Genomic DNA, 11,777 nt, shown 5'->3' with positions numbered 1-11,777 from the left:
TCTATCTAATATAAACATATATTCAGCATTGAACTGTAAACCCCAGGCAGAGAAATATAGCAAGAAAAAGAAACAGAAAAAAAAAAGAACTAGAAGAGTATAAGGGTTAGAAAAAAGAAATAAAACTTTGTTTGAACATGAACTGACTGTGTACAAAGAAAATTTAAGCATCTACAGATAAACAAGTAACATAAGCGAATTTAGCTAAACTACTAGATAAGTCAATGTAAAAATTTGTATCTATATACAAGTTGCTTTCATTAGAAAAAATTAAAATAATACCATTTATAATAGTATAAAAAAATCTAAATCTAATAAAACATATTATCTGATCCCTAAACAAAAAATTATAAAATACAGCTGAAAGAAATCAAAGAACTAAGTAAACACTGGTTTATACCATGTTCATTCACTAGAAGACTCAATGCTATAAGGATGTCAATTCTCCTTAACCTTAAATCGATCAAACAATTCAATGCAATCCCAACAAAAATCCCAGCAAGATCACTGCATGTGTGTATGAAAAAAGACAAGCTGATTTAAAATTTTATTTGGAAATACAAAGCCAGGAAAGACAAGCTTGATGGTGAACAAAACTGGAAGACTTTCACTGTCACAGATCAGAAATTACGGTTAGCTTGTATTAAGCAAGCAAAGGACAAACAGACCAACTGAAAAGGAGAGAGAAATCAGAAAAGAACCAAACATGGTTACCTTCTCAATGCTACAGAGTAGTAATGGTTTCAATAACTGACATTTAGTCAATTAATTATCCACATGGGGAAAAAAGAGAACTTTGACCTTTACCTCCATATCACAGACAAAATCTGATTTCAGATAGATAGTAATCTATACATGAGAAATTATCAAGCTCACATAGAAAAATGAAACTTCATGACTCTGGGATAGACAATAATTCCTAGCAGGAAAAAAAAAAAAAAAAGAATACTAACAACAAAGAAAAATACTGATAAATAGAATTTTATTAACTCAGAACTTCTGTTCATTAAAAAACACCATCAGGAAAGTTTCAAAGGCAAGGTACAAAGTGGGAAAAGTATTTGAAATAATATATATCCTAAAAAGTCTGTGTATCGGGAAAAAGAAACTCCTATAAAACATTTTAAAAAACGGACACAAACTTTAGCAGGCATTTTACCTGATAAGGGACTTCACTGGTGGCTCAGACGGTAAAGCGTCTGTCTACAATGTGGGAGACCCGGGTTCGATCCCGGGGTCAGGAAGATCCCCTGGAGAAGGAAATGGCAATCCACTCCAGTACTATGGCCTGGAAAATCCCATGGACAGAGGAGCCTGATAGGCTACAGTCCATGGGGTCGCAAAGAGTCGGACACGACTGAGCGACTTCACTTTCACTTACCTGATAAGTAACCAGATACCCAAATGGCTGACAGATAAATGAAGACAGTATTCAACATCATTAATTTTCATTTCCCTTGGGCTTCCCAGGTAGTATCAGTGGTAAAGAACTTGCCTGCCAAAGCAGGAGATGTATGAGACACAGGTTTGATCCCTGGGTCGGGAAGATCCCCTGGAGGAGGGCATGGCAACCCACTCCAGTTTTCTTGCCTGGAGAATGCCTTGGCCAGAGGAGCCTGGTGAGCTACAACCCCAAGACTCACTAAAACCTAATAATACCAAGACTTAACAGACTATGAAGCAACAGAAATTCTCAGACACTGTTGATGGAAGCAAAAAATGGTGGAACCATTTTGAAAAGCTATCTGGCAGAATCTATTAAAGATATAAACCCAGCAATTCTACTTTCAGGTTTATACAAAAAAAAAAATACATACATATAGTCACCATAAGGCACTGACAAGAATGTTCATGGCATCAGCATTTGTAAGAGCACTAATTGTGAACAACACAAATGCCCACCAATAGTGAAATGGACACTAGCATATTTATACAGAATACTACAAAATGCTACAGTGCAACAGTAAATGACTCTCACACAACATAGCTCATCTCACAGACACTAATGCTGAATGAAAGAAGTCAGACACTGAAGAGTATGTATTTATATAAAGATCAAAGTTGGCAAAACAAAAACGTTGGTAATAACTTTCAGAACTGTGGTTACCCTCTAGGGGGTCAGAATTAGGAGGGATAAAGGGAGGCTTATGACATGGAGGTAATGTTCATAATCTTGCTTTGGTCGGTTACACAGATTTCTTCACTTTGTAAAACATTCCAGCTACATTCAGTATACTTTACTGTATGTAAGTTACACTTAAACAAGAATAGAGCTGATGATAACTCAAGAGTCAGTGTTAATATTTTACCCCAAGGGACCTAACCCCAAGGAACCTTAAAATAAATCACAAGTAGAAAAAAAATAGTTGAGGTTTATAAACCTACTTACTATATGTCAGAACCCGAATGTCATTCTATGAACATCTGAATGGGCTAACCAGCTAACCCTAATGGCTTTCTACTAGCTTTGATACGAAAGCCTAACTAGTCTGAAGAACATTTGCACATATTCTCATGTCTAAAGTAAGATATTTAGCTTAAATTTTAAAAAAAATTTCAGAAAATAAAACAGGTTGACAAGTACGTTATGAATCTTATGTCTGTTTCATGCTACCAATAATTAAGAGTTTAAATTTTACCTAAAAGATCCTCCTTGATATTCTTCAGGTAACAATTTTCCATCTCTGGCTTTCTTTGATAGAGCCTGAGAAAAATATAAACAGAGTGTGATAACCAACACTACATTATATAGCTGATTTTGTCACTTTAAATATTTTTATAGGGTACACTCTCATCTTTGATAGGCCTTGACTTTATAAGAGAGTATACATACATGTACATATACATTTTAAAATTATATATATAATTTTCTCTAACACACTTAAAAATGAGTAAGTTAGAGCACAGTTAATCCAAGAAGCTATAAATCTGTGAATCAAAACTCTAGAAAAACCATTTCCCTTTAAAAACTGTTCAAATATTGGAATTATCTTATATACTATGCAGAATGTTTCAGTGTTCTTTATATATACAATGCAATTTTCTGCTTTGCCTATAAACTTTTTTTCTTGCAAGACAAAGTATGAGAAGAGCCCTAATTGAGTACCTTTTAAATAAATTATTCAATGGCAACAATCTCACAACCAGCACATCAATTTTCATCTTTCAGCATTTGCTTCTCTTACCCATAACAGATTAATTTCAAATAGTTGTTAAAAAAACCAAAATTTTATATTTACTTCACAATATTATAAGCAGCTTCAGTGTTGTCACTCTTTATAACTGATTTTTTTAATGTCTGTTTAACATTTTAAAGATTGCATCTGCCACAATTCAGTCATTTTCCTAGTGGTGTACTTTGGTTAATTTGTTTCTTTTGAATTATTTCACATGATTTCTCAGAAGTGGAATTACAAAGCCCTAGAAAATGGACTTTTTGTTGTTGTTTTTGATCCTATAGCTAAAGCATTTCCTGAATGAGCTAGTCTACGCTGCTACAAGGGATGTAAAAATGTAGTCATTTGATATCACGCTAAAGCTAATGTCTAAAAACTTAAAGAAGGAAAGACAGATAATACTCTGAAAGCGAAAAGCAGTTGAATTTTTCTCTACTTGTACTTGCAATTAACCATACTTCTCTTAATTTTTATTTTTCAATGTTTCAAAAGCAAGGGGACAGAGATTGAATCATTACATATGAATAATAAAGAATTATTTTAGAGAGTAGGGATAAATGAAGCTATTGTCATTGGGTAGATGATACAAATCTAGGACTTATTCAATATGATGTATTATATAGATAATAAAGATACATTTACAATTACCACTGGTAGCTATTTAATTTTAAATCATAGATGATTCAATTTTTGAAAAATAAAACATTCTTTAAAAATCTAAAAATGATCTCAACACATCATTGTGACTTACTGCCAAATGCGTCAATTACAGATTTATATTATTAGTATACAGTTACTTAAAAAACTATATAGATCCGGAATGAAAAATTAAGAGATGAATTTAGAACTGTACTTGGAATATCACAAATAGAACAATCAACAAATGCATTTTTTTCCTGCCTTAAGCAATATAACTTCACATGATCTGAACAACAAGCACATATCATATGAACTTTAAAAGCTTTTCTCTAAAGGCAGATGATCACAACACATCCTGCTAAGTTACCAGGCTAAAAGAAATAAAAAACATTTATTATTAAAAAAAAAAAACCAACAGACTGCAAGCATACATAATACACTTTTAAAAAATCTCTATAAACCCAAAACATATCAGTAGGATATTCACGTCAATGAACTCAAGAGAGCATAGAGTAAGGATAGATTTTGATAAGTATCACTGCTTCTAAAAGTAACTAATCCTCATTGGTATCTCCTGGTAACATGAACTTAAAAATCAAAGCACGTGTTCCTTGAACCATCCAGTTGACAGGACGTAGTACAAGCTAACTAGCAACTATTTCTAAAATTACCTCGTGCGTGCATGCTAATTCGCTTCAGTCATGTCCGATTCTTTGTGACCCTATGGATCGTAGACCACCAGGCTCCTCTGTCCATGCGGATTCTCCTGGCAAGAATACTGGAGTGGGTTGCCATGCCCTCCTTCAGGGGATCTTCCCAACTCAGGGACTGAGCCCGTGTCTCCTGCATTGCAGGTGGATTCTTTACTGCTAAGCCACCAGGGAAGCCCAAAATATATCACATGCCTTACTAATTCATTCAAAAAATTTACTGGCTACTAATGAGGTAAACTTTGCTTCAGTCTCTTAAAACTACTGTAATTAATGAAGAATAGCATAGAATTTGAAGCTTGTTACTGTATTACTTTATTTAGGAAATATAAACCTGAACTTTGCTGAGGCATGCCTTTAGTCCCACACACTGACAACCTTGTGATTCTTAAGCGTCAAGAAGTACTCAGAGCAGGCGTTCTTAACTTGGAGTCCATGGATAGATAGTCACAGTCTAACAAATTCCTTGAAAAACTATTTCTAACTTTCCTTTAAATAAATTCAACTATTTGAATATAGTTTAAATAAATTCAACTAGTTGAATATATAAATTCAACTATTCAACTGAGCAACTATTATCTTCTAAGCACCATCCAGAATTAGATATATGGCAATGAACAAGACAGTCAACATCAGAGTGTCAGGAACATAGAGGGGTCGACAAATAAATAAACAAGGTGAATTCAAAGACTTATAAACCATATGAAGACAATAAATAGGGTAATTGTTTATTCAGGAACTACTTTAGCTATGGAAGCCACAGAAGGCCTAAGAAAGTGGCATTTGAACTGAGAAACGCCTGGGTTTAAACAAACAACTTCTAGTGCTTTCTAGATGCAACACTGTGGCAAATTTCTTAAAAGTGCTAAATCTCAGTTTCTTCAATTTGAAGTTAAGGTTCCAACTATGATATAAAGCTATTAAGATTGAGTGAAGTGCTTAGCCTACTGTCTGGTACATTATAAGATAAGATAAAGAAGTGAAAGTCGCTCAGTCGTGTCCAACTCTTAGAGACCCCACAGACTATACAGTCCATGGAATTCTCCAGGCCAGAATACTGGAGTGGGTAGCCTATCCCTTCTCCAGGGGATATTCCCAACCCAGGAATCAAACCAGGGTCTCCTGCACTGCAGGTGGATTCTTTACCAACAGAGCTATGAGGGAAGCCCTGCTGCTGCTGCTGCTAAGTCGCTTCAGTCGTGTCCGACTCTGCTCGACCCCACAGACGGCAGCCTTAAGTGGAATGTTAATCACCAATCTTGAAGCGGGAGAGAGGCAGGCAGAATGGGAAGCTTAGACAAGTAGCCAGAGCGAACAGACCCAGGAGCTGCTGGGAGTTACAGGAAATGCTCAAAGACCACCAGAGGCCCTGGGACATTCTCAAGGGCTGGGAGGGCCCTTCCCACTGCTGGCAGGTGGGTGACACTGCTTCCTCACCACCTCAACTTAGTTTCTTTTAGGATGCAAGGAACAGTGAATGCTAACATAGCTGCTTTAAGAATCATATTATAGGACTAAAATGGATAAACTGGTTAGAATCAAAGAAATCTCCCTGCAACAGTTAATTTTTAACTCTATAGTTAAAGGAAATTCTAACGCTACTGTTTAATCTAATCACATATGAATGTCATAAAAACACTAAAATTACATGCATTTTTCACTGCTGCTGAAAACTGTTCATGAAAAAAAGGTGTGCAGCATCTAAGTAATCCAACCTTTATTACTTTAACTTTTGAATACCACCCTTCAATTTTAAAAAAGTTCCTTTTTTATATATAAAAACACTCTGCAAACCTTTCCAAAGAGGAGGGAAGAAAGATCTACATATACAAATTCCACTAAGGTCACTTTAATTATATTTAACTCCAAGATCCAAGACTATGCATTTTAAATTAAATTACCTTCCATTCACTGGAGCTTCACTGGTAGCTCAACTGGTCAAGAATCCACCTGCAATGCAGGAGACCCTCGTTCAAGTCCTGGGTTGGGAAGATCTTCTAGAGAAGGGATAGGCTACCCACTTCAGTATTCTTGGGCTTCCCTGGTGGCTCAGCTGGTAAAGAATCTGTCGCAGTGCAGGAGACCTGGGTTCCATCCCTGGGTTGGGAAGATCCTCTGGATAAGGGAAAGGCTACCCACTCTGGCCTGTATTCTGGCCTGGAGAATTCCATGGACTGTATAGTCCATGGGGTTGCAAAGAGTTGGACATGACTGAGCAACTTACACTTTCCATTCATTTATTTATCTGGGGTAAGTAGGTCTACATATTTATACAGCTCCATAAAGAAGTCTTATATTCTACTTTTTAATCCCTTATAACTTGTTTTACACACACACACAGACACACACACACACATATATATACGTATCTCAGGTCATTGATAAATGGAAAAAGAATCACTTATCTAAATGAATCTGAAATTTTCAAAGGTAATACTTCAAGACCTGGGATACTTCTGCCAAAAATTACCCTTGGATATTAATCGAGGCTGTCAAAGCTGACCTATTGTGTATGTTCCTTGCCTATTCAATGCAGTAATTTTGGTGAGAGCTGATTCTTCCATATTAGAGCCCAGGGGAAAAAACAAAAATTTTGCTTCTGGAATACTAAGTACTTTCAGTGGTCTCAACCCTAGATAAGAAATGAATAAACTTTTAACAATAACGTCCTATGAAAAGTGAGCACTTTAATAAAAATATAGTTTCAGCTTTAACTTTAAAATCTATCTAAAATATTATATTTAGGGTCAAATTATGGACTTTGGGAAATAAAGCAGTCATCTGTAGCTTGAATGCAGCTAGCCCTAAATATGCATGTTATTTCTGAAAGTTTGAATGCAAAATAATCTTAGAATGGGTTGTATCTGGATCAAAACTTAAAAATATGTATACATAATTGATAATCATTTCAAAATACCAAAAATCTCTCTCTTTCTCTCTCTCTCTCTCACACACACACATCTATCTCACAGTGTGACTGGATCATGTCAAGTCTTTCCCAGAAAGTAAATTCCAACATTTTGCAAGTATAGTATTGCTTAAGACCTACCTTTACAGAATCAGCAATCTCCTGTAGACCCTTAGCAGCAGCATCTTTTATGACTGGTGTAATTAGACCTCTATCTGTTGCCACAGCCACTGAAATGTCAATAGAGGGCAGTTGCTTTGCACCCTCTCCGTCCCAGCTTGCATTAACATTAGGCATTTGCTAGAAAGTACAAGTAGAAAAAAACATGTTATTAAAGAAGGAGCTTTAGACTAAGGTTATTAGAGAAAAATAATTAATGTCATGCATTTTTGAAAGTGAATATAGCTAGAATAAAGGAAAGAAAAATTTGATTTGAAAAAAGTGGTTTGTACCTCTATATTAAATAACTTTTATGTTTGGGAAGAATAAACACACTATCTTTTTTGAAGCAAGCTTAAGGAAATTCTGATGATACATACATGTTTTGATCTCTTTATATCATGGTTAAGAAAAAGGTTTTTTTTCTTAAATCTAATTGCTAGGGAATATTTAATGTTTGTGAGCCTTCCTGCCTCATATGATGACTGACATGACTTTGAGGAGAAGAGAAGAGAAGAGGGTAGAGGGGTATTGACATTCAACCACATTATTCCTGTGCCATAAGGGAACCTGACTTCTTAGGGTAGCCCTGGGAGATATTAGCAGACCCTTAATAAATGACTTCCCTATTTAAGAGAGATTTCCTAGGCTTCATTAACATATGCTATATACTACATATGGGGCTTCGCTGGTGGCTCAGTGGTAAAGAATCTGCTTGCTAATGCAGGAGACATGGGTTTGATCCCTGGGTTGGGAAGATCCCCTGGAGAAGGAAATGGTAATGTGGCAACCCACTCCAGAATTCTTGCCTGGGAAATCCCATGGACAGAGGAGTCTGGCAGGCTACAGTCCATTGGGTCGCAAAGAGCCAGACATGACTTAACAACTAAAACAGCAACATATACTACATATGAGCATGTATATATTTAATATACATACAACTACACTGAGGATGAAAAAAACGGAAGAAATTACCAAATGCCTGGAAACAGTGTGTATTGATAATGTTGTCAACTATCACAAGAGGAAATGATGCTGAAAAATGGAAATCAACAACTAATTTCTTTTCAAAAAATTCATTGCTTTCTGCCAAGTTAGATCCAGGCCTCTTAAGCATGTCATTTAAGCACAGCAATCCACAATTTGATTCCACCCAATCTCTCTAATTTTACTCCTGACCACTCTCTTAAGATGAATTTTCACTTAGGTTTCTCACAGTTATGCTACACTGATTTCCATTTCATCACTGTTCAACTACTCATTTCACTTCTCCGTCTTTCAAGGCTCAACTCTTTTATTCAATGATGCCACTATGTCCAAATAATAAAGCCCCAACCTCCAGAGGATTTTAAATTCTTCAGAGATAATAATGAAATGAAAGAAGAAAATAAAACAAACCCTCACAAATGAAGAATATCTGGCCCCCAAAATTAGAGACTACTTTAGAAGCCAAAATTATCTGGGCTTTACTACTTACTTTAAGTGTAACAGCTGCTGCCTTGATGATAAAATCGTTTACTGATACTTTAATGTCATCTGAAAGAAAAATAAGCATATGATGGTTAATATTCAAAATAAAACTTTAAAATGAACAATTATGATTTCAAACTTAAACTATGAACTTTACTGACAAACAATGGTAAAAAAAAATATACAGGTCTTTGTTTGCTTAGTCATAAGATTTCCTTGAGTAGAAAAATTTGCGTTATATGAGGTCTTAGATAAATAATATCAACCATGAATGTAAATGTTTACTCCTAGTCCTGATTACAATTCTTTTAAATTGCTCAGATAGCATACACAAGTACTTGAAAGATACATGACAACCATAATCAGAAAAAAAAGAATCAAGTCCTGTGTCTCTAAAAAGACAAATGGTCTGTCCACAGCATGTACAGTCAGGAAGTTTACAAGACGATTCATTTTCTTCCAAATCCTTTTCAAGTCCGTATCCTGTGTACTCTTTACAATACACTGACTATATTAGAACAATCACCTAAAAAACCAAGCATATATATACATACACATATACACACACGCAAACACATGCGGGCGGGGGGCGGGATTTTCAGAAATTTCTTTTTACTAACAAGGCATGCAATGAAAAAATTTTAAATTACTACATTAAATAAGAGCTGGTTTTTAACTTAACCAAACAGGATATAGTAAATGCCAAAGATGAAGCAATGTTGCCATGGATCCTAATGCAATGAATGATACAAGGTCTCTCACTAGTTTTATGGAGAATTCAATTAAATCAATGTTCTTCCAGTATACATAATGATTAAAGCTGGGGTCCCCTCCCTTCCCAAAGGGCTGATCATAACAAAAGCATTGGGTTTATACCTCTGCTTTACCAGTGCATATGAAAGTGCTGGAAAATGGAAACTATATTTGATTCTTTATTGCATGGGCTTCTAGAAAAAAGACTTTAAGATCAATATCTAGTCATGGTATGTGGAGGATACACAAATTCAGTTACTATAGTCTGATGGAATTTTACAGGAACAACAGTTCATTCCAAAGGCATGCTAAGATTGCAGAAAGGGATTAAATGTATTACCATAAACCGAAACACTGCCAAACGGTCACAGTAACTGTCAGCTGCTTTTCTAATACACAGCTCTCATAATTCAGATTTCCAGAAATACAGACATCTTTGTTTAAAACTCCTTTAGGAGCAGAAAAGTAAATGGATTTCCAGTGCCGAGAGACTTTTATCAACTCATTGTGCTTACCTCTCATGTATCTCAGCATCCTTCTCACTTTACCTACTATTTATACGTGTCCCCGGAGAAGGCAATGGCACCCCACTCCAGTACTCTTGCCTGGAAAATCCCATGGACGGAGGAGCCTGGTAGGCTGCAGTCCATGGGGTCGTGAAGAGTCGGACACAACTGAGTGACTTCACTTGCAATTTTCCCTTTCATGCATTGGAGAAGGAAATGGCAATCCACTCCAGTATTCTTGCCTGGAGAATCCCAGGGACAGGGGAGCCTAGTGGGCTGCTGTCTATGGGGTCGCAGAGTGGGACACAACTGAAGCGACTTAGCAGCAGCAGCAGCAGCAGCATAGGTGTCCCGAGTGAAGACTTCCCAAATCACCTACCAGCTGATGATTTCCAAATCGAGGGCCCTAGTGGGCAGTCCTCACCTGATTTCCCACCCTCATCATACTCCTATATTTGACTACTTTCTTCATCTTGAAACACATTCTCTTTCTGCTATCTGTGTTACAGACTCTCCTGGTTTTATTCCACAATCTGCTCACTCTTTCAGTCAGATACCATTTATATGACAATGATTCCTTCAAATTCTATCTTAAATTCTTCTGTATCTGGAGTTTCAGTCTCAAACACACACTTTCTCACATGACATTTTCACTTATATTTCTGATAGGTATCCCAAATCTATGTGGAAAGAAGATGTTTTCCCCAAATTCCTTTCAAACATATAGAAAGGATACCATTGCTAACATTTTATTAAGAACAGAGTAGGCCCTAACTGTGGAAAATTCTTAAAGAGATGGGTATACCACACCACCTGACCTGCCTCTTGAGAAATCTGTATGCAGGTCAAGAAACAACAGTTAGAACTGGACATGGAACAACAGACTGGTTCCAAATTGGGAAAGGAGTGTGTCAACGCTGTACACTGTCACCCAGCTTATTTAACTTATTTGCTGAGTACATCATGTGAAACGCCGGATGTTTCAAACAAAATGGAATCAAGATTGCCAGGAGAAATATCAATAACCTCAGATATGCAGATGACACCACGCTTAGGGCAGAAAGTGAAGAGCTAAGAGCCTCTTGATGAAAGTGCAAGAGGAGAGTGAAAAAGTTGGCTTAAAACTCAACATTCAGAAAACGAAGATCATGGAATCTGGTCCCATCACTTCATGGCAAATAGATGGGGAAAAAAATGGAAACAGTGAGAGACTTCATTTTTTGGGGGCTCCAAAATCACTGCAGATGGTGACTGCAGCCATGAAATTAAGACACTTGCTTCTTGGAAGAAAAGCTATGACCAACCTAAACAGTATATTAAAAAGCAGAGATATTACTTTGCCAATAAACGTCCGTCTAGTCAAAGCTATGGTTTTTCCAGTAATCATGTATGGATGTGAGAGTTGAACTATAAAGAAAGCTGAGCTCCAAAGAATTGATGCTTTTGAACCTGTGGT

General features: G+C 36.4%; 1 protein-coding gene across 1 annotated transcript in view; it reads right to left on the bottom strand.

The window, feature by feature from the left end:
- PDHX (pyruvate dehydrogenase complex, component X) overlaps nt 1–11,777 on the bottom strand; it is a 75,572-nt gene that overhangs the window by 1,247 nt on the left and 62,548 nt on the right. Inside the window, exons 8-10 of the mRNA XM_010831845.1 lie at nt 9,070–9,128; nt 7,575–7,733; nt 2,640–2,704 (exon numbers count right to left, since the gene is read on the bottom strand). Coding sequence (XP_010830147.1) covers nt 2,640–2,704; nt 7,575–7,733; nt 9,070–9,128 — 283 coding nt within the window. The remainder of the gene's footprint in view (nt 1–2,639; nt 2,705–7,574; nt 7,734–9,069; nt 9,129–11,777) is intronic.

Source organism: Bison bison, unplaced genomic scaffold, assembly GCF_000754665.1.
Source record: "Bison bison bison isolate TAMUID 2011002044 unplaced genomic scaffold, Bison_UMD1.0 scf7180017864531, whole genome shotgun sequence".
Lineage (NCBI taxonomy): Eukaryota > Metazoa > Chordata > Mammalia > Artiodactyla > Bovidae > Bison > Bison bison.
This window is presented reverse-complemented; position numbering and strand designations above follow the sequence as displayed.